This window comes from Pyxicephalus adspersus, chromosome 5, assembly GCF_032062135.1.
Source record: "Pyxicephalus adspersus chromosome 5, UCB_Pads_2.0, whole genome shotgun sequence".
Taxonomy (NCBI): Eukaryota; Metazoa; Chordata; class Amphibia; order Anura; family Pyxicephalidae; genus Pyxicephalus; species Pyxicephalus adspersus.
This window is the reverse complement of record NC_092862.1, coordinates 106,362,724-106,390,655: the sequence shown is the minus strand read 5'-3', so window position 1 is coordinate 106,390,655 and position 27,932 is coordinate 106,362,724. Positions and strand designations below refer to the sequence as shown.

General features: G+C 35.5%; 1 protein-coding gene across 2 annotated transcripts in view; it reads left to right on the top strand.

Moving 5' to 3' along the window:
- Nucleotides 1-11,814, top strand: part of RBMS3 (RNA binding motif single stranded interacting protein 3) — a 340,828-nt gene extending 329,014 nt beyond the window's left edge. Inside the window, exons 10-14 of one of the 2 annotated variants that reach the window (XM_072412382.1) lie at nucleotides 549-599; nucleotides 6,811-6,921; nucleotides 7,904-7,984; nucleotides 8,538-8,665; nucleotides 10,791-11,814. In XM_072412382.1, coding sequence (XP_072268483.1) covers nucleotides 549-599; nucleotides 6,811-6,921; nucleotides 7,904-7,984; nucleotides 8,538-8,665; nucleotides 10,791-10,797 — 378 coding nt within the window. In that variant the 3' untranslated portion in view covers nucleotides 10,798-11,814. Of the gene's footprint in view, nucleotides 1-548; nucleotides 600-6,810; nucleotides 6,922-7,903; nucleotides 7,985-8,537; nucleotides 8,677-10,790 lie in introns of both variants that reach the window. The other variant, XM_072412384.1, reaches the window with a different exon arrangement.
- The last annotated feature ends 16,118 nt before the right edge of the window (nucleotides 11,815-27,932 follow it).

Genomic DNA, 27,932 nt, shown 5'->3' with positions numbered 1-27,932 from the left:
GGGGATATTTTCTCTATCTTAGGTGACACAAGAGTCAGACACTATTTAGAATAGCTGCTAAACCTTACCCGAGTGAGAGGCATATATTGACTTTGTGTACCACTATACCAAGTATTATATCAAACAATGTTTATTGTAAGCACTTAATCCTTTGACTATACTTGTTGTGTTTCCATTCATTCAGTACACTATAACTTTGGTATTTGCTGAATAACTCAATTTTTTGCTCCAAAACGAGATGTTAAAAACTTTCTGAAATTGTTCAATGAAACTATTGCAATGTGATACTTTTTATTACCGTATATATTTTACTGTGTAAAGTTTTTCCGTTTAATGTTGGAAGATAATAGAAATAAATTATTGGTTGCAATGTAACTGTAGAATTTAACAGCACATGTGGAAAATTATTCATGTCAACTTCGTAGTCAAGGTTGTGCTTAGAGCTTGAAATTAGGTTTCCAATCATTTTAATGGATTATTATCAAGGCATTAATCAAACATGTTCATGCTCTGCACCCTCAACCTAATAGTATTTCTTTATCACCTAGGTGCAAAGTACATCATGGATGCCTCACCCGCCATATGTTATGCAACCAACGGTAGGTATTAGTCAAATGAAGACATTTAATTAATATACATGTGGGGGCTGGTGATTAATGATACTCTGTGTTTGTATTTCTGGAGGTAATTTCAATTACCACATCTCCATATGGTAACATAAATTGTTATATTACAGTCCATAATGTTATGATTAAATGTTACTTTCAAATTTAGCATCCCTTAAGGTTTTATACAGGTAGAGGAACTCCGGGCCCCTTATTTCTTTTGCTGGATTCAATTTGCATAGTAATATAGTTCAGTCTTACATTAACAATATGTGAAGGGCAAAGCTCTGAAATTAATCTAGTTATACAGTATTCACTAGTATGCTTTTATTGGTCACATCTGTTATTATTACAATCTTTTAAATAAACCTTAATTAGAAAGATACCTTTATTTTTCTGTCATTCATGCAGTTCTTAAGTAGTAAAAGAGATTGTATTCAAGAAAAACAAAAAATACACAAAACAAGGCAGTCAGAAGGCAAGGTACTGGTCACCGGTATTGCCTGTGATCCCCCTACAATTGCTTTTTGTTATTACTGACTTACTATAGCTTGTTTTGTGTGGAGGAGTTCTGCATGGAGGAAGCCATCTGGATGGATACATGGCTTTGCTTACTCATGTCAGAAGCTCCAACAGGGAACATAACCAGCAGCAGAATAGACACCACCAACATCATTCCAAATCTTCTGAGACTTGAAGTCAGAGGCAACTTGAAGTGTAATTTTTAGGAATGGTATACTCCTATAAACTGTATATAAGGTAAATATTACTGTTCACTGGGTAGTGATCATGAAACATTTAGCATTTTTTTAAAAAATGTTTCTAGATTATTTAGCTGATGTATTAAAATTTTATTATATTAGTCAAAACGGGTAAACCTACAAAAACTGGTGTGTCCCTGTTTCAGTATACTTTATGCTTCAGTTTTTTTAGCCTGCATTAAATGGGGTTATGTTAGAGCATAAGGTTGTAAATGGTATGTGTGTTCCCTTTGAAAATGATGTTATGGTTGCCTTATTTGTAGAGAAGATTCCTTTATCTGTTCAATGTGACGCCTGTCCAGCCTGTGTGCCAACCACTGTTCCTTCGATAGATAAAATAGGAAAATGAATAAAGACAAATTTAGGAAATTGAGAAAGTGTTTTGTTTGCAGGGTTACCAAATTAAATCATAAAGATAATAAATGATAAAATGATAAATTACAATGATTCCCAGAACATCAGAGGCTGCCTGGTTAGCCTTAAACTTCAGAATAAGTCACTTGTGTGTGTAAATTTTCTATAATAGAATACTGGACTGAAAATAATAATAAAACTATTATGTTTGATGGGTAAATTGGTGAATTACACTTTCTTTATTCAAATGTTCCATTATCTGACACCAAATTTTCCCTTTTAAATGTGATAATTAAATGTTTCAACATTATAACTGAGAATTTAATGTATTCTGAGGAAGTCTGAATTTGTTGCATTGATTATGTTTTCCGTGGGTGGTTGAGTTTGAATATTGCTATACTTTTCTAGTGGCGGGTGGCCTGTAATGTTTCACATAAGTGAGCAACACTTTCTGCCTCCTCTTACATTTTTTTCTCAAAGTAAGTAAATGGCTGTGTCAAGCATCTTCCTGCTGTTCAATAGATGACTGCTAACTCCATGGGTTTGATTAATGGAGAAGGTAATGATATGCAAATCTTCAACAATATTACGGTATGCCTACATGAATTTTAATTAGTTTTAAAACTTGTAGTTCTGTAAATACTAAAATAAAGCCGCAAGGATATATAAAATATATAGCTGTAGATGAAATTAAGTGTTGCTCAGAAAAGATGCTGCCATTAAAATCTTACTGTGCATCATTTAAAGTCACCAGCCCCTATGGATCTGTTTTTCATTTAGTAATTATATGGGATGCAAATCTGAAATATCTAAGTGTGGAGGCTTTACATTTTTCAATTAACTAACCAATATAGATTTATTAAAGATATTATCTTCCAAAAGCTGCTACAACTGATCAAGTATAGTCAGACAATGGATGTAAATAGATCAGACTTACACATATCTGGTTGTATCAAATTGTGCTACACAATTCCTGTGACAGGTGCAAGGTGACTCACCAGTTTGTGTTTTTTGGTATTTCCTTAAAAGTGTTTACATCTCCCAGAATGTTGTTTCTTCTTCTTGATACTTCTACTTGATTTGCACATTTTCTACAACTTTATGAACCTATAACATCAAACAAAAGCCAGACGGTAATGAGAGGAGTATAGATTCTAACTTTGTATAACCACATACCTCAATATTCACATAGAATTGTGCAGGGAGAACAGCAGTGAGTAATACCTTAGACATATAACTGTGTGCCCTGCACTGTCCATCTAGCTACAGATACCTAAATGAAACAAGTCACTGTGGTAACCACGCAAGCATTTTTACTCCAATGCGCTGGCAAGATTTCACATGACCCAACATCCAAATAACAGGACATGCTGCAAATAATTGGTTCTCAAGCAGAAGTGTTTAGTACATGAGTCAAGGCATCAGCAAATAAAATATTTATTTGAAACCTAAAGTAGTATAGATGTATTACCAAAATAATTATAATTAGCACTGTTAAGCAATAAGCAATTGGTGCTAAATATACGCATTCTCTTTGCGGCCTTCACTGCAAGAATTGTTTGCTTGGCATTTTGTAGGGAAGATTAGAACCATAGATCATTGTTTCCTCCATCTGAATCCAACATGATATGGCAATAGGAAAATAGTGTAGAGTCAAGGAAAGAATATTACAGGAACATAATTTGGAGACAAGTTGAAAACCTTGTTGCCCTAAACCAGGAAGTCCCTGTACAAGGGTCTTTATGGTAGAATTAGCTGGCACTTCTTTTTATATAGTACTGCCAAATAAAAATATTGATAATTACCGTATTTTTTGCCGTATAAGACGCAAAACTGGGGGGGAAAAGTTGGTGCGTCTTATACGACAAATATGAATGGCACATGAGTGATCAGAAGGGGAATAATCTTTCAGAATCTTTCTTTTCTAGATTTTCCTCCTTTAAAATTGGGTGTGTCTTATACGGCGAAAAATACGGTACTCCTGAAATTTAAATAATATGTTGGAAGTCATCTCTGGGCAAAATGCATAACCTGACCACTGATTCATCCAACCAGATCCAATGTCAAGGTCCCTTAACAGTACCGCTTTCATTTAACACGGAATGGTTAGAAAAAGGTGCACATCTAAACCCATAAAAGTGTTTTTACATATATTTTGTAATGAATAAACTAAATTCTTATAATCCATATAAAATGCCGTAGGTGTGGTTTGCATATATTATATTACTGAGAGCAAACAAGCTTGGATAGACCTGTCCTGTGTTAAAAGTAATTATTCCTATTTACATGCACACTCTGACTTCTACACAACAAACATAACTATAACAAGTATTTTGAGCCCATCCTATTTCCTATCTTTAGGAATATATTGATCATCAGGTTCTCTCTAGGGAATCTGTACTATCCTTGCTCTTCTATTTCAACTATTTGCTTTCTGTCTTGTCAGTCATTTTGTCTCAGCTTCATGTGTGGACATTTCCTAGAGTGGTCTGTATGCAAATGCAGTCCGTCCTGGAATGCTATGCCTATATGCTGATACAGTGTATGAGAGGTGGTGCTGTGAGATGAGAAATCCACTGTCCTTGCTCAGCATTTCTGCTGTAATGGGGTCTGTTACACAGACATCTGCTAAAGGTACATTTAACATACATTAAGTGACATTCCCCTCTGTTGAACCCTGGTTACAAAGACTGGCAGAGGATTTGGACTCCTTCTGGCACCTGCGGATATTCCATTTCCAGCCCCTATAATGATGGCACCACAGGGGTTAAGATGAGGGAATGCATAGTCAAGATAACTAAAAGAAAGTAGTAATGGACACCACGTAGGAGGAGGAAAAGGAGAAGTAAGGGTACCTTTGGCCAGAGTTCAACATTACCACAGATGAGTGGGAGTTTGCCCTGTATCTTAGGAGAAACTTGAATTTCTTTACAAAACAGGAATACCCATTTCATTAGTAACATCTTATAGCTCCTACAAGCATGACTGAAGGTACAATAAGTAGAGTGAATTTAGTCTTAGTGGATCAGTGGATCTTTTAGCTGTCAGTGTGACTAACAAGCCATGTGTATTAGTGTATGAGATGAGAAGAAGAAGAACACAAAGGTGCATTTGTTTATTCATTACGTATGCTCCCCATTAGACTAACCTCAGCAAGGTAGAACTGCATGAAGTTACCCTGAAAAGTCAGTTGTTGTAAGAAACCGATTAGTCGTGCCTGTGCTGTTAAGCTCCAATTAAAAGACTGAGCAGCAGCCCTAGCTGATACTGAAGATTATTTTTTGCTTTAGCTGTCTTTGCAACTGTGGGATTTACCCTGGTGAATTAACTTAAACTGCATAAGGGTAAGCATCTGCAAGCTAGGAATAAATGAGAGCACCGTGTCTTTTAAATGTAGTAATATCCGTATGACGAGACCTTGCTGATCACTGCATTAATTTGTGAAAAAAATACCTTTTAATGTGCTTTTTAAGCACATCCAAAGAAAAACAATAAAACACACAGTAACATATAAATACAGCCTTGCTTTCATAATCAGAAATGTTTTATATAGTCCTGGCATAGTTTGGCCTTTTGTCTGGGAAGCAAACTGCTTTAATTATTTAGGGATAATACAATTTCCCTTTTGTGATTAAAATTTCTAGATGTTTGTTAGGCTCTATAGGCTAGCAAATGTTCAATTTTAAACATCAGACCAACTTTGGGTGTATTATGTTACACTTACTAAATATTAGTATACAATGTATGCTCAGGTATAATCTAAATAGTTAAACTTATGCCATACACTTAAACATGCCATTGGAAAAATAAATATGGTTTATACCCAGGTCTAATTACTGGATGGTGCTGTGTTTTCATGTAACCTGTATAATAAAGTTTTGCTACCTTGGATATTATTAGTTTGTTAAATGCTTTACATAGGAACAGTCACATCTGCTGATCATGAACAATAATGCAGTACCTCTAAAGAAAAATAAACCTTTTCGGTCCCAAGAACCACTGAAATTATCAAACTGCGATGAAGTTATGAAGTTTCGGACTGCGCGGGGAGTGGGGTGTCACTCGAAGGGGGAGAAACCTTGTGATGTCATAATGCCATAATTCCTCCCACTCTCCCATCGCAGATCTGAGCCTGCGAGTGGGATCTGTATGGTGGACATGGTCCAGAGACGTGGACCACCAAAATATTCTCGCGGACCACCAGTTGGTGACCACTGCTTTAACCTATCAAAAGGGAAGAAAACATAGACTGAGTCCATGTGATTTTATTTTTCCAACTTTTTAAAAAAAATATGTTTAAAATGTATTTAATTTTAAAACTAATATTTGCTATTTTGAATGTTGGTAGTAACATTTTTGTGCTGCATTTTGTGCCCTAAGGTTTATATTCGAGTCAACATAGTTTAAAAAAAGTTTATTTTTAGATTGGTTTATATTCAAATATTTAAAGAAGTTTACAGGCTGCACCTTGTTCTGTGTTATGCACAGTGTTGACAAGAAATATATTATGACATACCTGATATGTTCCCATAGCAACAAGGTTACATAAGGCCTATGGTATAAAAGAAAAAAAAACTATTTTTACATACATATAAATAGAAAAAAGAGGCATATTCTATACGCAATTTGCAGTCACTTTTTTTTGCAACTGCAAATCTGAAGTTTACAAAGTATAAAAGGGGGAGCAATTTGCTCTAGTATGGACCTAATGAATCCATTAATTATGCAAATGAATACAAAGCATCTGTCATGTGTTGCAGACAGCAGTCTGGTCTTTACGTTTAGTGTACTGTGGATACTTTTCTTTTTACCTGTGCTGAAAACATGTCCAGTATCCTTTTTTGTGGTGGCAGAAGCAATCAGTCTTTAAAATATACCAAAATGTCTGCTCAGATAGTTCACCTTGGGAATAAATTGTTAGTTCTTCGGATCAGCAAGGTATTAGGAGGTATTTTCTGTTATACAGGTGTGCAGTGGGCTTTAAGAGGCTTTGGCTCCACTGTCATCTCCATGTTTCTGAGGGCATTCTAACAACATTGGTTACCTAATGAATATCTATATCATTTATTGTGTTTCATTGTTCTCTTTAGGGTGCTGTATTAACACCAACGATGGATCACACCATGTCAATGCAGCCAGCCAGTATGATGGGCCCTCTAACCCAACAAATGAATCACCTCTCTTTGGGAACAGCCGGAACGGTATGACATTTCTAAATACTTTGTTGATGCAGAGCAACAACATTCTCAGACAAAGAAACAAGTTGTGTGTTTGGTGGTTTAAAAGAAATGTTAATTTTGTTTAAAGTGTGATTTTATCTTTTTGAGTAGCTTCACATGTTGGCAGAGTGTCATCAAACAAGCTAGAAACAAAATGGCATATAACCATAATAATATAATTATTACCATACCCATATTTTAGTATGTACTATATAATTCATTTGATGCACAGAAAATCTTTAAGGAAACACAAATGCAAAAATGTTTCATTAGTTTTTAAGGACAAAACCAACACTTTTGAAATTTATTCTCTGTGGTTAACCACTTTTGGGATTTTTAGTCAAAAAATAATCTTTCAAATTACCAAGCAATTAGAATCTAAATTATATTCACTTTTGCTCAATATGCAAACTACATGGTGCTAAAAAATAAAACTACATTGGACATTATCAAAACAATGTATCAAAAACAATCAAACACATCAAAACACGTGGACTTGGAATATTGGTGTTTGGTGAATGTTAGACTCTATGCTTTATAAACGCACCCCACAGACTTTTCACTGAGTTTAGTGAAAAAGATAAAACAAAACAAAAAAAAAAAAGTTTTGCAAGAATACCAAAATATTTATAATGATTTTTTTTAAAAGAAAGATTTTTACTTGCATTTAGTTAAATGATTGAAGCCAAGTATCCTTTGAAGTAAATGCTTTCATCCTATATTCAAAGCAAAGGTAACTTTCAATTTGCAAAGTGAATTTTTACTTTTGTGTAAACAACCACTACACCTTAATAATAAATGACTGCATACTTCCCATGAAAAAAAAACTTGATACCAAAAGCTTAAGCCAATATGTAAATTATATTCAATAAGTAACAGCCATTCAGTCTACTGCAAATGATGCTTTACATTACAGGTCAAGCAATTTTTTTTGTATTTCATTTGAATATAATTTGTTTTCTAGTACATGACTGCTGCTGCACCTATGCAAGGGACCTACATTCCCCAGTATAATCCTGTGCCTCCAACAGCTGTTCAAGTTGAAGTAAGTTGATCAAGCTCATTATTCATAGCAACATTTTTCTATTTTAAGAAACAAAAATGTGCTTCAATTTAGCTTATAAATATGTGCTGATAGCCCAATATATATTATGTGGAAGGTGGTGCAAGTGTTTGAAATAAATGGGCCCAGAAAAAAATGCCTATTTTTGAGAAAATATATTTCTCATTTAGGCAAATATATAGCCAAACAAGGATCTTCCACCAATCCTTTAAAGACAAAAAAAGTGAAAATAAAGATTTACTTACCAGGCTATTAGGATCCCATTATGAATGCCAACTGATCAAATAGAAGAATATGGCACTTGACGTGCTAATGGGGGCTTATTTGATATATCAGCCAATTAGCAATTATTTTCGACCTTTAATTCTCTCTTTCTGCAAAAATAACATTATACATCAGTATTTTTTTTTCAGAGATTCGACAGTTATTTATTTATTAGTTATTTAATTTTCTTGGGTAAAAAGATTAAATTTAATTTGAAAGGGTTTTTTTAATAATACATTGGAACAAATTGTGTTTTGCTCTAAATATATAGGGTGTTGTTGCTGATACCTCTTCTCAAACAGTACCATCTTCATCACATGAAGCCAGTGGACAGCAGCAACAGATACCTTTAGAGACAAGCAATGAGCATGCATCTGCATACTCCTACCAACAGACTAAGTGAGTACTTGGTAAGTTTTCACACTGGTACAGTTAAAGTGAACCTGACCCAGCAAAAGTGTTTATGACAGCAAAGCTAGTTCTAAAAACAATCCTTCACATAATTTATACAGATGCCCCAAGGTCCCTGCACCTTATAAATGGTATGGGAATCAATGGTACATTAGGTTCAGTTGAAATAGTATTTGTTTGAAAAAAAATTAAATCACATAATGACACAGCATAAATAAAATTGTCCAAAAGTTGGATGGCAGAAATTTTAGAATAGTACATCATACTTGAGTTTTTGCATATAAAATAAAAAAAACCCTTAAATTCTGTAACTATCATAGTAGGACATATGTGAAAAGGGATTGTGGTTCTCTTGATGTTAGTCTTGAATAGGGATGAGCGAGCGAGATTTGTAAATTTGATTTTGCTGCAAAATGGGCCTTTCTCGCATACTGACCATGTAAGCGAGAACGGCCTTGTGAATTCGTCCGTTGAATTCAAATTTTTCGGGACCTGCAAGAGCAATCAGGGGAGCAGAGCGAGGGAGAGAGGACAGCTCCGATCCCGATTGCTCTTGCAGCCCTTTAAGAACTGTAGTATGTGTTCTTGGATAGAGAGTCTCTATCAAAGAACACAGGAGTCCCGCGGTTGTGCTCATGAATGAATGCAGCCGTGGGAATCATCCTGACAGCTTAAGCGTCACCAGGATTTTCCTTTCCTCAGCCAATCATAGATCACTAGAGGTGATGAATGGGGAGACTTGTCCTCATTTAACCTCTTGGGCCCTATGATCGCACACTGATAGAAGGATTCCTATGGCTGTACTCATGAATGAATGCAGCGGTGGGAATCATCACAGGATGATTCCCAGGGCTGCATTTATTCATGAGTACAGCCGTGGTACTCCTCCTGTCAGTGTGAGTCCCACGTCTGTGCTTATGAATGAATGCAGCCATGGGAATCATCCTGTAATTTCCTTGAACTTCCGATGGTTCAGCGAAATTGGTTCGCCGAAATTTTGCGGACCCATCGAAGTTTGAGGAAATGTTTACGAGACTGGCAGAGGCCTTCATCTTAAATTCACTCTGTCTTTTTGTCAGCTATTTTATAGTAGTGGAGATAAGACAAGGCAGAGGGTAGTGTACTTCCTTATATTGGTAAATTTTTTAAAATTTTAGTGTTTTTGAAGTTTGTACATGGATGTATGTCTTCTTAATTACTTGTATTCCCCAGACTTTTTTCCCCTAAATTTCAAATAAAATTATCATACCATTTTGTACATTGTTTTTTTTTTTTTGGAACAGATGGGGCTTTTATTTAGTTATTTTGCAAATATAGATACACTTATTTTATTTTGTTGGATTTTATTGTGAATAATTAGTACAAAAAAGTACAGGAGCATTTCCTGTACTTTTTTCTAATGCAATATGTAGTAGTTTTGTGTAGTGCAGTATGTAGTTTGTGCAACCCCATATATTTACAGCAAAATATGGCCGTCAAGTCCGTTCTTAATAAAATTATATCACATTGATGTGACATTTATTTAACTAAGTGAAATTGTAAAATGAATGTAAGCATTCTGCTTTAGAAGAGCTTTATTCCTCCCTGTATGCCACATTGTGTTAGCGTAACAATAAAATAAGATTACGTTGGATTGATGAAGGCACATATTACTGACTTTTTAAAATATTTGCAATCACTATTTATTTGAATCACATTATTTACATCAGCATTTGATGTTTTCCCGTTGTGACCTTGGGAGAGAATATTTTATTTCTTTTTAGGAGATTTTCTTTTACCTAAATATGTATTTTTGTATACTCATTTATTTTTCTATTTTATTGTTACCTTTTTTTCAATTTTAATAACAGTACTTCTTTTTTTATAGCAGAGTCTGGATCAGGTCTTCACTTCTCTCTGTTGTTGCAGGGATAGATTCTAGTTCAGTCCCCCTGGGATACTCTCCCAATGCTATTTTGTAATAGTGCTAGGAACTCAAGCAGTAAATAAAAAACACAGTATCTTAAAATACCCATTAGATTTTAACCTGTATCTTTTGTGAATTGTGTGATGTTGAATATTTCTTTTTAACACTTGTTTAGTGAACTGTGTTTTTTTACAACATTTTTTGCAGACAATAAACAGGACTGAGAAATGTTGGTCAGAAAACCTTGCCTTGAGTGGATACACTTCATCTAGAAGTTGACTTCCAGTTTGCACAGGCATCAGACAAAAGCTTTTTTTCCTTTAATTTTTCTACCTTGCTCAAAGTGTTTTTTATGTGCCGTGCAAAAAAATTAAACAAAAAAATACAAAAAAATAAATCAAAAGGACACAAAACAAGAAAAAAAAGTTCTGTTATGTTGACAATTTTATTTTTGTTACTCTTTCTTAATGAACACATCTGAGGACAACATGCTGGGTTACCTTTTCACCTGGAGCTTGATTATCATTGTTACATGAAGGCGTACTTTTGGAGCAGTAAAACTGGTATCAAGGGGAAGCTTTTCTGACATAACCATAACTGTCTTCCTTGATAACTAAGCTATTCATTTCTTTTATTTGATACATTTTTTGTCCACAGGAAAGATTATCTTGAATTCTAACTGCCTTAATTTTAAGGACATCAAACAAACCCAGAGCAAAAGAACAGCATCTGGATAAAAGAAAAGGCATGACATTGACCATCTTAATTCTACTAGAGGACTTGTGTTGACATTTCTTATGGGTTCCTAGGGGTAAAACATTAGATGTAAAATTTGACATTAAATTCATTTCTTCGTTTGAAGAAAAAAAATGCTGATAAAAACAGACTATGTTGTGTTCAAGAATTAAATCAATATGTGTGGACTTCTATTAACTTTCTCCTAAGTGTGAATACAAAATATAGATGGTTGTAGGTTTTTACAAAGAGGTCGATGAAAAACAACTGCATTGAGAAAATGCAATTTTTTTTTATTTAAATGCGTTTTTATTTCATTATTTTTATTTACAAAGCGTGATAGCCACTAGCATTAGTGCTTTCTATTTGCAATCTTTTTTATGAGCTTTAAAGGATTTTTATTTAGCTTTGCTTGTCATATTGCAAAAAGTAGCTTAATAGTGTTAAAAATATGTAAAAGTTCAAGATTAAAAAAGCAAAAAAAAAAAAAAAAAAAGCAATAGATAGAAGAAATTGTTGACAATTTCTGTAGTATTTCCTAGTTGTGATCAAATGCAGCCTATGGATGGCCAATTTTATACCAAAGATGAAGTGACACCCTAACACAGTTTGAAGACAGTGCTTTTTGTTTCGTTTTCTTGTTTTCATTTTTTTAATTTTTGACCAATATGGCCGGACCAATTTTTACTTTCTTCTTGGTTTAACCTTCCACTGTTACTCTATGTCATACAGTATTGTTTGTAAAATATGTTAAGTTGGTACAAGAAAATTCTGCTGAATACTGAAGCCTAAAAATAACACATACCAACTATCAATTATGTATGGCACCCCCAGTTTTTTTATAGTATAGCTTGATATTTTATATGGTTAGCAGTCTTCCTTTTTCTATCTTAACCTCTTCTGAGTATCTCATTTTGTTAAATGTACATGCAATGACAATTTATTTTATTGTATCAAATAGTGTTTTATCATTCTTAACATAACTCATTGACAATCAGTTGATTGGTATCATCCATTTTGGTAAATTGAATTGCCAGTAAAATATGTATTTCATATTACAATTAGAATGCCAAACTTCAAGTGATCATTCAAGTGATGAAACACCCAAATATTTGATTCTCAATATATCTGGTATGCTTTGCCAGTGTGCAGATTAGGCACTTACCTATTTCCAATATCAGTCACTGAGTCTTGGAATAGATATACCATCCTGTACTACGAGAACCACTTTGCTTACAGAAGTTAATCAAAGAAAGGGAGAAATAAAGCTGAACTCCAGACTCAAAAATGTACTTAAAACAGAATGTCTATAACTATTGGAATCCATTTTAATTTTAATGTGTAAATGTGTTACCTGTTTAGGAGTTATTGATACATTTTTTAATGTATATTGGCATTTTTTTTCTAGTGCTTATCTAGCTGACCACTCTATTATGGTTCTCTCTATGCCCTTCTGGTTGCTTACATAATCATTTAACTGCAAAAGAAAAAATGCTGATTGTGTCCAAGGAGATTTGTCTGAATTTAGGTAACATTTAGGTGCCATGGTTCATAGACTGTGCATTTGTAAACAAACCTCACCTAGGTTGCCACTGAACCTAGTGTTTCTTACTAGTCCCTGAAGATGTGGCTGGGGCTTATAATGAAGCTGCATTTTTGATCTTATGACTATATACCAAGATTCAGGTGAAGAGTAAAGCAGAACTCCAGACAAACAGCTAAATATATAATTGAATAACATATGAGCATATTTTACCTAAAATTGTAAACAAACACAACTTTACAAGATTGCACAGCAGGTTGATGAACCAGCAATTTTCTACTTCAGTAGAAGAAATTCATTTTGGTAATCTCTCTGCCTCCAGCTTGTGTCTGGTCAGTGAAGGAGCAGCAGCAGACTGATGAGGTAATAACTCTTCCTGTCATCCAGTTCCTTATCAGCACATATGCATGCAAGAAAAAACAGATTAGCTCAAAGTCCTGACTCTTTGTCACCCACTGTTAATTTGCAATTATTAAGTATGAAATAACAGATTCAAACACTGACATGTTTGAAATTTATTATTTAGTGTAAAAAATATTTAGCATCCAGAGGTAGTTTTTTTGAGGTCTTGGAGTTCAGCTTAAAAACACATCTTAAAAAAACTACACAATTGTCTGCAACTAAAAAAAAATCATGAAAGTAAAATAAAAATAAAGTGAAATTCAGTAAATTAAACAACTATTTGCAGATTAATAATTTTGAAGTGTTTTTCAGAATATGTTTTGTCAGGCTGCCCGGGAATAAACCTAGAGGACTAAAATTTTAATTACCTACTCACAGATGTTAAGTCAACAGTAAATAAAGTTGTTACGTGGCAAAAACAGATTGCCAGAAAGAAATAACTGTAATGGTTACAAATTCTTCAGATTATGCTTATTTTATCTTTGTGTAAGGAAATGTCTGAACGTGAAGCTGTAGCATAAAAAACATCCATGCCATAATTGAATAAATATATAACTATTTTGCTTATTTTCAGTATCAGATGACTTTAATATATATATATATATATATATATATATATATATTTATTTATAGCCCTGCTGCAACTTTTACTTTGGCTATGTCTTGAGATATATATATATATATATAGTTTGCATGGCATTGCTAAACATACTAATGTACAGTAAACAGTATGGAGTCCCCCCTAATATTGAAACAAAACTTTTCTCTAGGCTATAAACCTGGATGGCCAGCAAAGGGGGCACCAAGCATATACTCCCTTCCTGCCCATACCAGTCGCTGTGTTACTTCAATAGTAAGGGCTAAAGTTGAAGTAAAGGGCCATATCCCCACAACTTTGTCCCCAAGTTGTTGAAAATGTGCTAAGTACATTTTGCAGTAGGGTACATATAGACATCTAATAAGCAATGAATCTGAAACTCATGTGTAGAGTCTTCCTTGTGTTTTAAATGGCAGTGAGTACTGTAATTGTCCATTTTGGGATGTTTCTTGAATATCAGATTTACTCCTTGATAAATAGATTCCATGATCTTAAAAAGTCAACTGAAGGCTGAAATACTGTACTAATTAGGAACATTCACAAGCACATTTGTTTGTGTATATATGTTTAATTTAAAAAAAATCTAATTTCCATTTAATGATCAAAAATAATAAAATATTTCCAAATTTTTAGGATGCAATTAGTGTTTGCGAATGTTTTAAATTACTATTCATTTGTTATTACTATTTACATTGTTAGTGAGTATCCAAGAAGTGCTATGTGCTTCGAAGTCAGATGGCCATGGCAATATAGTGTTTAGAAAATGCACCCAAAATATTAAATATGCTTTTTCTTCCAAGGCAGTTTGGTTGTTCATATTAGGAGATCCAATCAGTTTCTGCACATGTCTAGTGCATACTTATAGACATGTTCACTTCAAGATGAAAGAGTTTGATATGTTTGTACATACAATTCTTGTTTCTTTTTAATTGTTGTTGTGCTTAAAAGGGGATATCCACTCATGTCTGACCCTTGAAGTGAAGTCATATTACCTTTAAAATATTTTAGGTAAAGTGTATAGTGTAGCCTGGATCTAGTTTACAGATCCCTTACCATTATGCTAGGCTATCTGCTTATTGCTACTTATGCGCGAAATAGAATATTCTGTTACATTTCTTATAGTAATATTTGAGAAACACATTGCAGTTTGAAGAATACACTGTCAGAGAGCAGATACGTTTTGAACGAAGCTTTAGAATATATGATCTCAGATCAAATAGTTTTAGTGCAGGTAAATTGCTGTATTTTACATATTAACATTTTCAGGAATATAAATAAAAAATACTTTTGAGTGGGTATCTCCTTGAAATCACGTTTATATTGCAGTTGTGACATGTGCCTATGTTTTAAGATACTGTGCTGGCAGCTCTTTTCTTTATTTTTTTAAAAATCAGTACAAATGAGTGTAAATGTTCTGGCAAACGTAATATAATGTTTAAAAAAATACTTTTTTACTTTCAAATTTTAAAAAAGCCTCAATATTGATCAGCACTTAGGTTCTGATGTAGCTACCATGTGGCCAAGGGGAAAGAGAAAGAGACTTCTTGTATGTTTGAAAAAAAAAAACTGCTGCTATTTTTACCTGTGTAAACTAAACATCTACCCAATTTAAGCTGCTAACGGTAAAGAGTCTCTATTTAAAAGAAAAATCTCTTATGCCTGGGGCATTTTTATTATTTTTTTTCTAAAATTGTGTTCTTTGTACAGACGACATACTGTAAATGTTTGCATTGTTAAATTCTAAAAGTTAAGTCCTAGAAATGAGCACATCCGTGATTCATCGTAGACTTATCATATGTGACTTTACTGGGGCAACTTTACTGGTTCTTTTTTTTTTTTTTAGGCAGACTAATGTAAAAAATTATCAAAACAAATCTATCACACAACACAATACAATTAATAACTAGATAAAGATGTTGTCTGAGCTTTGTGTTAGCTTTGATATATTTGTTATGATTCAAGAAAAAAGCCTAATCATCTTACCCCTATGAAATCTGCACTGTGAAATGATGAACAGATGAATGATTTGACAGCACTTATACTTAAGTTATCAAGACTGAATCTAGTGGCATAGAAACAGACCTTGGGGACCCAGTGTAAATTCCGTACGTATTGTGCCCCTCTATCGTTGCCCCTCCTTAGTCTCACTGCATTGGAGCTCATTCTTTATTTTTTTTTTTTAAGAAAGCGCATTAGACCTTTGCTTCCATTCTTTTTTTCTGCTTTTAGCTGGCTCTTCCAAAACCAGAGCACCTATGTTAGCTACTTGCATACAGACAGTATGAGAACTCTTGGTTAAATTCCAGGATGTGGCAATGTGGCAGATTCACTTCATAAATTCAACAATAATTCATACCTAATTCATACCACACGGTCTGCTCATCTCTAGTTAGGTCATCCTTTTTTCTTTTTGGTCAATAAGAAATATAATAAAAAATGAGTATATTTTTCTGTTCCAGTTAACATTATACACAGATAATGTAAGACCAAGGGCTAAATATACCATTGGGAGATGTAGAGAATGAAAGGTGGAATAAATTATTGACTTTATATCACCCACATTTAAGTCCTACATACCTACAATTTTCCTTGTCTTTGAAATGCCAAATCTTGTCATTCTTGATGTCTAAACATATTCAGATAGCACTTTCCATGTCAAATCACCCAAGTGTATATTTAGCATAAAAATGTTCATTTTGTCATTGTGATTGAGAGAAACTTTTGATTTGCATCTAGTTACATAATTACAAGATGCACATTGTAAGTAGGATCAAAGCAGGATAAAAAGCATAAGGATTGTTCACAACAAAGATGACTGTATATGACTGTATCATTAAGAAATTTGTGCTCAAATTTAAATTTGTTCTTTTAAAGGTAGAAAAATAGCTATGTGTTTTAAGATGTACCCTTATGGACTAAAATCAAACACAAAATTGTTTGAAGGCTTTAAACATGGGCACAACCTGTAAGTATTTTTAGCCAATGTTTTTCATGTTCAAACTCTGAACTGAACCAAGCTCAAACACTTAGGTTTTCATAGTAATGAATTGTGTTCAGTAGCGCATGATTATTAATTACAGATCAGGGTAATCCTTGTACAATAGGTGTTCTGATTTGTGGTTTGGTAATATGAGTTACATCACAATTTGTTTTGGGTTATGTTAGAATCAAGCCACGCTGGCCTTTCATAAATGCTAAATGCAATGTACAGCAAGCACTAGCAACCAGTCATAAATCATTTTTTGTTTGAAAAAACAATGTGGTTGAAAGCTGATTTTCATTGAATGCTTTGTGCTGCCCATTATAGCTTTTCTCTTTCCATTAGTTTGTGAAGCCTGTTAAATAAAACACCTGTGGTGAATTTATTTGTATGGTTATTTCAGTAAAACAGCATTTTGTGATTCATGTATGGCTTCTGTTTTCAGAGGCAATTTCGCACAGTGTGACTGCATAAGTATTGCAAAATAAAAGGGAGGAGATTCATTATAATGACTGGCAGCAGTAACTACGGAAATTATTTGTATGGGAAACTTATGTTTGACATCAAAAATGATATTACATCAAAACATCTGAATTTTTTGTTAGACTTGCTGGCTAGTTTTACCCAATATCAAACTTTTATACATTATCAATGGAGGTTTTAGGTGGAAGTGGCTCTGTTTTTACCTTGTAATTATTGTGAGGTCATTAAAATGGTTGGGTTTGCAAGAATGATAATATATTAAGGATGTTAACACACATATTAGTTATTATCCTGTGAACATTTAGTTCATCTCAGAATGGTCAGTTCTCTCGTTTATTAGACTTCTTGCTTTGAACCTTTATAAATTTAAAGTACAGTTGGCATGAGAGAGAGGTAGCTGATATTCCTTGCTTTCTCCAGGCAGTGTTAGTTGGATAGCTATGCCTGGCTCCAATACTTCTGAATCATAGACCTAGAACCAACATTCAGCAAATAAAAGTCATGGAAAATGTGAGTTCCTTATCTCTATTCATGCTGCAGGCTAGTGACTCAAAAGGAATTGAAGCCAAAGCATCTGTATGACAGCAAACATTCTCGGAAGAAAAGGTCAGCGACCACAGTCTGTATATTTCCTAAATGACAGAAGTCCAGCGCCAGATACAGCTATTTTTACAGGTTTTTTTTACTAATTCAAGAGCTCCCTGAAAGCTTAATTGAATGATTCTGATATATACAGCACAGAGCCACACTTTTAACTCCCTGTTTCCACATAATGGGGTTGTGGGCAATATTGGTTCAGGTGTTGACTGCCCTACTCCTCTCTGATTTGCCATTTGCAAAACACATCACAGTGATGATTCTGAGGCTGTGCATTTTGAATACAATAAACTTAATAAAAAATTTGATGTGTGCAAATAGGAATATGTATTATTTAAAGATAAATAAAAAGCTAATCCTGAAGCTGGGCTTTCATAAATGGCTCTTACAAAATTACACATGTGGGTAATTCAACCCAATATTTACATGGACACAAAATGCAGTTCAGTTCAAGCAGGACTATTAAAGGGGAAGTTCATATACAGAATTAGATTGTGTCAGTGCAAAATGGATTAACAAAGTGCTTAACTCTTTACAGTTTACACTTATCTTTGTTTACATACATATACATTTTGTGTACAAAATGAAAGCTGTATTGATGTTTATGGTTACACAAAAAGTTTGGGACATGCTATAATGTACAAACCAAGGAAACATGGAACTCCTAACTGATATATTATTATGTGTTTCTTCTTTTTCTATAAACAGCTTTTTTTTCTTCATTTGTACTGCCATCAAAATGTTTTTCATTTAAAGTGCCAAGATGTTGTGCAAAATATTTAATATCAAAGCTGTTTGCCATTTTCCTGAGTCACAATGATGATATTGCAGAGATAAATCTAAAAAGTAGTTTATAAAGCTAATATTATTTTTGGAATGTTAAGCATAACTTTAAAAAAATTTGTACAGACTTTGCAGCCCTTGGGTAACGTTAAATATCTGTTTTTGACCTAAAAGCACCATTATATGGAAACAATATTAGACATGTTGTTATTTTTCATGAAAGAAAATCTGTAGCTTTCAAAATAATTATAGGTTCATTTCAGAATCAGAATACAGTCATAAACCTAAGTGAATTAAAATGAACATGTTGTGAAATATTGCACAAGCAGAGTAAAATGCTCAAAGCTAAAATGATGTGCTTTTGTTGACCATAGAAGTTTCCATTGCTTATGTGTACAGAACAATAACTGGGTAAATGAATAATAAGTAATAAGTGGATATTAATTGTTCACATCGGTTGTGCACCCATTATTGGCACTAATTTGAGGCCCCAATCCTGTCTTTCATTTCTCTTGCACATGATTGGCTTTTTTAACTAAACATAGTTTCACCCTATTAACTAAACAAAATTAAGTGACCTACTCCTTTAGTAAATCAACCCCATATTATGAGTACCTATGTACACATTCAATACAAAATAATATTATTTTTAGTTTTATAACTAACTCTATTCTAAATGTGTCTTTCATCACTCTACAAATGTTAAAAAGTAACTAATTTAGATTTATTTGAAAGTTCACAAAATAGACATTTCTGTTTTATATTTTCCAGCCTAATTGAGGTCATATTTGAATTAGGGATGTAGAACATTTATTCAATATTTGCTTAGCCAAATTGATAGTCATTCTATGACGGTCTTGATTGCTAATACTTCGCTTAAACCTGCTGCAGCATGCAAGTCAGAGTATCAAACCACAGTCTAAACACAGGCTATTTGAGAAGTGAAAATTATCCCAATGATCTATGGCAGGTTAAACAATTCATCTATCCACAGATTTTTTTTTTTTCTTTTGCTGTATTATTCTTGTTTTTTTTTTTTTTTACTTTACTTCTTTGTCTAACCAAATTAGGATATATTGTTAGTTAAGATCTTTGTACAATACTATTTTTTTTAAAGTAAAATCATTAAAAGTACTATGTAACATTTTTTACACTAGTACAACCATATGCAGTTTTATATATCAGAGTTCTATATAATGATTTACATTTTTCTTTTGCAGGCACTAATTACTTCTAAGATTTGACTAATTGTTTTTTATTATAATATAAATTAGTGCCATACAAAAGTTTGCTATAGGATGGCTGGTCCCTGCTTATAAAATGAATCATTATGATTGTGTACACTGATTAAAATGAATTATAGCTGGCAAATAATTAGTTAATTATCCTAATTTGATTAGAGAAAATTATGTTGAAAGTAAATTTCCAATAGCATAGTATATTTGAGTGTATATTTTACAATATAATTTTACTTCTCCATTAAAAATGTCTGAAAGATTATACTATATAACCTTAAAAAGGTTGGAAGGTTGTTATTTTGCAGCTTTAAGTATTAAGAGATGATACATTCACATTGGTCATGTATGAGAAGATAGGAGTTCAGTTTGAATTATTGGCCTTGATGAACAAAAACCACATAAACTAAATTTATTCTGTAATGAGTTTATTCCTCTTATGTGTTATATGTGCTCACAGTATTTACAATGCATTTACTTGCAGAAATAAGTGTACCCTATCTAAATCTAAAAAAAAAATGGAACAATGTGTGTATTTAATTTGAATGTATAATACACATTTGGAGTAATTAGTAAAGGCCCTTTCCTTTTTTTTTCTTTTTCTTTTTAATTCTAGTTAGTATATGCTACCTACTAAACAGGCAACAACAAAAAAACACTAAAAACTAAAGTCTTTTTCCAAATTTTTTTTGTACTTCTTAACCCCTTTGTAACCCTAAAACAAATATTAATTTCCAGATCCTGATATTTAGCACCATCTGCTTTTTAGGAATATCTCTGCAAATTAATAATGATAAGTAATTGAAGATACTAACTACAGCTGTAATAAGGATTTGATGCTTTTTCGGCTCTATCATGTAAAGTATAATAATTTGGCAAATTGTTTTAGTCAAAAATTAAAATAGACCTTTTAATGTAATAGATCATGCATACAGCTTTAATTATTGCCTAAAACATCAGTTCTCATGTTTGCCGTTCATTTTTCCTGGGAAACCTTGATGTGCAGAAATGGAAGGCTTTACATTATTGGACATTTAACCCAAAATGTATAACCTTTCTTTCAAAAGAATTATTTAAAGCATGTTATGGCTTTAGTCCATGGAACATTTCAGTACTATCACTATTTGTTGGATTTGGTTGATTAAAATCTTTCCTGTATAATGGATTATGAGTTTAAGTCAAAATAAAGAAGGTTCAAGAAACACAGTTTTGATGCCATAAATGTCGATAAAATGTCATTTTTAAGAGCTTGGTTTGTATGGGTTGTTTACTTATGTGATAAGGTGCGACTGTCAAACTGTTATTCCTGGGGCTTTCTGTACAACTGTGGATGTTGAGTTTAAACTTATGGTTTATTCGATGAAGCTTTCAATAAAATTAGAAAAAAAAGTGGAGTTTTTTTTTCTATTATTTAAGTACATAAAAAACTTCAAATAATTTATATCACAGAATAACATCTACTTTAAACATTTGATCTACTGGAAGGTAGGAAGCTGAATACTGTAAATTCCTTTCTTTGTGTAGAGGATTTTTTAAAGGAAAACAAAAAACAAACAACAATAATATTGGGTTTATTTTATTTAACCTGGAAGCAGAATTTGTTTTAATTAAAACTTTACCATAGTTAGGCAGGAGCCTAGAACTGGTGCATGTACAGGGGACCCAGCTATAATATTCATGCTTCTGCAGGTAATGGTTTGGAAGAGTGAGTACAAGAGGTCTAATATGTGCACTCACCTGTCACTTTATAGGGGAAAACACTTGTAGGCAGGGGTAACTGCTGACTTTAGCTATGCAGTTATGTGCAAGGAAAATCTTGTTCCTTTGTTTCTGCCGATACTAAACTCTTACTCTATAGTCAGACAGAACAAACTTTATTTTCTGGCTGATGCACATACAGTATCATCTAGCCTTTTTATCCCCAGTCTATTTGTCATTCGTTAGATTACAATTATTTATGAAGGCTCAGCATCACATGTGGGCATTACCACACTTTCCTGTTTTCAGCAAGCTATGTAGAGCACCCTGCTTGAGGCAATGATCTTAGTAAAGGCATGGCTTTGCTTCCTCATATCATAGCCTGCAGCAAGGAGAACAGTGAACACACAGTAGTGACATCACCAAACTTCCCAATACTACCAGATATAAAACTGAAGGCACATGAACGCTTAGGCACTCCCACACACTAGCAAATAAATGTTCATTTCAGGAGGAATTCTACACAAAAGGTTTTTTTTTCAGGGTACTGCTTAGTATCAAATACCATTTCCAGGGATTACCTATAACATAGTAAATCTTTTCAATTCATTGCCAAATTAACCAAACCTTTACACATAACTGTCCTTTCTACACTCTCCATCAAACACATCTCATAACTAATACCTAAATCCCCTAATATATGGCCTTAACAGTAGGTTACCAGAAGCCCTAAACCTAAGGTCTATCAATTGGTTTGTATATTGACAATGCTCTGGTCTGTTCTGAAGGTGGCTGCACTGAATCTTCTCAGTCCTGTGCTGAAGATGTGAGCTCCAATAACTAATTTTTTATTTGTGAATACGATTGAGAGCCCAATTGTTTTCCTGGGTTTGGACATATTAAATTTCCAGATTTGGTAAAAGTTCTGCATGTTTTTTTTATAAATGTGCGAATACTGAATGCACTCCTTTCAATACAGTTTTTCCACAGTTATTATAAATAATTATTTAAATCCACATTAATGAAGCAATATTAGAGTGGAACTATAGTTCTACAATGAAAAATTGTGAGCAGGCAACATTTTTTTTTGTAGAATTACCTGCTTGTTAACAATCTTCTTTATAATGTACACTGAACTGTGCAGGTACAGTTTAGGGTACAATGCTGCGTACTGGGCCGCCTTCCTGAACTCTGGCATGCTTGTGTGTTCTTCCTGCAATAGCTGAAGGTAATTTACATAACTAAACTTGCTAAACTAAATTGCAAATTCCTTGGAAGGTACATAGTTCACAAATATGTTTAAGCAAATGTTGCATAAAAATGCTAAAGTATGGTACCAATGCATAGTAAAAGTAGGTTTTTCTTTTACAAAATTGTACTTTTATTTTTCAAAACACAACAAAAAACAGAAGGGTAGCAACATAAATAACATTAACAGTAAACAAAATAGCATATAATGTAAGCTTTTACAATCACAAAAAGCACCGAAAAAAATGTATTTCCAATGCTAATAAAAGACATATTAAAAAGAAGTTTTGTAAAAAAAATCACCATTTGTAATAACAATAAGCCTCCTCACCACATGTAAACATATAACATCAGAACCTCACTTTCCTATGGCCTAATGTAGATATACACGGGTTTCTTTCTCAATGCGTTTTGCAGAAACAAGTCTGCTTCATCAGGAGTATAAGAGGTAAGCATTCTAAATAGAAAGATACATATAACATGTATGCATAAGAATCATTTCCAATAGTGATCCAAGCATTAAATTTCAATAACATAAACTGTATTAAAAAAACTTACATTTGTTACATAGAGATCAATTAAACACAGCCATATGTTCTGCCAAAGAAGCACAAGGCACCAAGCAAGGGTATAGAGGAGGGAAGGAGTAATGAAGGGGTAAGGTACTAATGCATTAAGATCTTATATGCATTTTCTTTATAGATGGTACAAAAAGAACTCTTCCACACACTGCACCATATAAGCCCCCAGATCTCCAGGGGGAAGCTCCCTGCCCAAAATCCGCTCCCATTTCCTACATTTTTTCAACACACATAAAAGATCTTGAAAAAAGCGAAGGCTGAAATCGCTGCCTGTTTTACAGGTAAGTGTTGTATTCTTTGTTAACAGGGTGACTCTTCTCACCTGTTATATCCTAGCAATCAGGGTAAAGTGTAATGATAAAAATAAATACCAACAAGCAAGAGAAGTCATGTCAAAAATTAGAGACAGTAATTGTCTCAGCAAACATATCTGGGAAAATATTAGAAAAAAACTCACATGCAATACTTCTTTCTGATAATACAATAATTCTAACCCAATAAAATAATTTTCCCATGCTGTACAGGTAATTATTTTTTTTTTGTTTTCTGAATCATAACATTCTGTTATAGGTTACAACCAATCAGCCAAACATCTCACTAGAACTGAACATAAGCAGAGACAACAGCTGACCATGAACCTTGAGGATAGAAAAAAGGATCACAAGCTGTGGTTCAGAGGAACATATTATAAGTGGAAACTGGGTGTGGGATTGGAGGAGAGAAAGAGACAGAAGAGTGATGACTATGCTGACTATGGAACATTGGGAGAGGCAAAGAAGAAAGAGCAGGATCTGATTGCAGAGAAGAGGCTGTGAGTAAGCTGAATAATCACCAAGATAAAACACAGATGATCATAGATTGAGGTAAAATAGGGGGAGCAGAGTGCGTGCAGATAAAGGACAGCATGAAATGAGGCTATCAGATGATCATGGTCAAAAAATAAATAAATAAATAAAACAAATGACAAGATGCATAGCTAGAGCAGAGCATGTGCCAGAAAAACAGAATCATTGATCAGCAAAGCTTAGAGGAGATGAAGTGGGATTTGATCAAGGGAAAGGAATAGGAGCAGGTTGGATATGATCTGATCGTTAAGAGGTAAAGAAGAGTGAAGATGAACATGGTGGGGATAAGGAGACAGTAGATATCATGTACAGGCTGGAGCCAATAGTTATAAACAGTGCATTGTGTACCCTACATCAGTTGGGCTGTACAGACACTTAAGCTTCGTACATCTATTGGAGGATTGATGAGCACAACTGGTTATTTCAGGTGAAAATCTGATGTGTGTACACCAGTCCCCCAGCATATTCCATGGAAAAGGGCACAGAGGTATGCCATAACCTTGTCCTCCCATATAAGCATAAAAGAATGGTGCTGTGTGTACAGCACTCATTTGTTCATCTGTCACTGCGAATCTTTACAAAAGATTGACAATCATCTGACCTCTATCTGATGTCTGTACCTGGCTTAAGCCACATTAAATGGGAGTACTCTACTAATATAATAAAAATATATCATTTAACCATTTCTTTCCAGTTTTATGTCTAAAAGCGGTACATTGTTTTTCATGAAAATTTATTTTATAGTATAATATAATTAGAGATGAGCGAATTTCTTGAATTTCTCGAAAATCGGTTCGCCAAATTTTTTGAAAAGATTCACTTCGATCCAAATTTCTTTGCGGCGAATCGCATTAAAAAAGGCTATTTCCGGGCTGCAGAGAGCCTTAATAATGGTGTGGAACACGCATAGGGAGTCTGCTGTGGTAGTGAAATAATACTGTCAGTCAGTATGACATGCAGATGACAGGCGTCACCATTAGAATCACTGCACACTTCACTTATTTGGGCAGACACGGGGCCAAAACTGACCAAATAACTCAAGTATGAACTCAGCCTTACAGGTCCATGTTAGCGTCATGAAGAAGAGCACTCCTTTTACACCCTCGTCAGCTGATTCCATATAGATGTCTACAGAACCTGTTTTATTAACCGCTTATACAAGTAGAGCGCCCCCAACAGAGTGGAGAGGGTGACTGAGGTGGCAGCAGCAGCAGCTCTAGGCGGAGGCCACAGAGTGGCACAATGACGGAGTGTGGAGGTGGCAGCAGAATCAGGAGGCCACAGAGTGGCACAATGACAGAGTGTGGAGGTGGCAGCAGCATGAGGAAGCCACAGAGTGGCACAATGACAGAGTGTGGAGGTGGCAGCAGAATCAGGAAGCCACAGAGTGGCACAATGACAGAGTGTGGAGGTGGCAGCAGAATCAGGAGGCCACAGAGTGGCACAATGACCGAGTGTGGAGGTGGCAGCAGCATGAGGAAGCCACAGAGTGGCACAATGACAGAGTCTGGAGGTGGCAGCAGCATCAGAATTTTGTAGTATGAATACAGACCTTGAAAGTGGGGCCTCTTGATCTTTGCAACTTTTGGGTTTGGAGCAGGAGGTTTCAGAAAATTTTTCCACAGGGATAACTGGCCACAGAGTGGCACAATGGCAGAGTCTGGAGGTGGCGGCAGCATCAGGAGGCTCACTATGAATACAGACCATGAAAGTGGGGCCTCTTGATCCTAGTAACTTTTGGATTCGGAGCAGGAGGTGTCAGAAAATTTACCACAGGGATAACTGGCCACAGAGTGGCACAATGACAGAGTCTGGAGTTGCCAACAGCATCAGGAGGCCACAGAGTTGCACAATGACATAGGGTGGAGGTGGCGACAGCATCAGGAGGCCACAGAGTGGCAAGGTGACATAGTGTGGAGATGGCAGCAGCAGCATCAGGAGGATACCACAGAGTGGCAAGGTGACATAGTGTGGAGATGGCAGCAGCAGCATCAGGAGACCACAAACTGACCCGGTGACAGAGTGGGGCGGTGTGTGGCAATACCAGTACCCGCTGACAAAGGTGGGTGAAAGAAGGAGCACTTGGCATCTGATGTGTGGCATCAGGCGGGTGGCAGCATCAGAGTAGTAGCTGAGGCAGGTAGCCAGAAGAAACCGGTCTCTTTTGTCAAGGTTTGGGTCAGGCGGCATGGATCATCTAATCAGATGCATCAGACATTGATGGGTGGAAATCCTGGCTGATCCACGCCTGATTTATCTTGACAAAGGTCAGTCTCTCCACATTTTGGGTGGACAGGTGAATTCTTCTTGGGGTAACTATGGCCCCCACCGCACTAATCACCTGCTCTGATGCCACACTACTGGCCAGACAGGACAGCTTTTCCAGGGCAAACTTGGCCAGTTGCGGCCACAAATCCAACTTGGCTGCCCAGTAGTCCAGTGGATCTTCAATGACGGCTGGCGGGGGGCACTCCAAGTATGCCACCACCTGCTGGTTCAGGTTCTGCTCTATGTCTAGCTGCTGGTCAGTAGTTTCTTCACTATGCGGGTGAAGAAAGCTGCTCATCAGCGACTCTAGACTCAGGCTGCTGCTGATGGAGCTGGTACTGCTCCTGCTACCCACCCCTCCCCAGCAGCCATGACAGTGGAACATGAGTGCAGAGGGCCCCCCCGTCAGACCTGCGAGAGGATGGACGATGGCGCAGATAGGCAGAGGCCAACTGACTACATGGGATGTCCCTGTAGTATTTCAGTTTGTCCTCCCTCCATTTTGGACCGGTAGCGAGGGTCCAACAAGGTGGAGAGCCAGAAGTCATCCCTCTGCCGAATGGTGACAATTCGGCTGTCATTGCGCAAGCAAGTGAGCATGCAGCTGGCCATTTTTGAAAGTGACTCAGAGGGACTCCCTGCTTCCATCTCCACTGCATACTGCCACGGTGTGTCTGGGTTTTCTGCCTCGTCTTCCTCATCTCCCTCTTGCTCCTCTGGCTGCTCCTGCTCCTCCTCTCCTGTCACCTGATTAGAAAAACCACCCATTTCGCTATACATTGCCTTTGCTCCAATGTCCTCCTCCTCCTCCTCCAGTTCAGCCCCCACAGGGCTCATGTGACCATGAGATCTAGGCGCCACGTCTTCAGTCCCCTGACTAGCCAGATTTACCAGCATCTGTTCCAGGACATGAAGCAGTGGAATGACGTTGTTCATCCCATAGTCCTGGTGACTGACAAATAACGTGGCCTCTTCAAAGGTGGCCTTTCTCTGTTCGTATAGTCGGTCCTACATATGGAGGGTGGAATTCCAACAGGTGGAAAGGTCACATATCAGTCTATGTTGGGGGATGCCGTTCTGCCGCTGCAGCTCAAGGAGGGTGTGCTTTGCGGTGTACGAGTGTCTGAAGTTTCCTGGCCATTTTTATGACGTCTTGCGGATGGGTGGAAGACTTCAGGAACCACTTGACAACCAGATTGAAGACGTGTGCCATGCAGGGCGCATGGCTCAGCCTTCCTTGACACAATGTTCTTCCCGTTGTCGGTCACCAGGGTTCCGATTTTGAGTTGTAGCGGAGAAAGCCATGATTCGATTTCTTGATTAATCACACGGAGCAGTTTCTCCCCTGTGTGA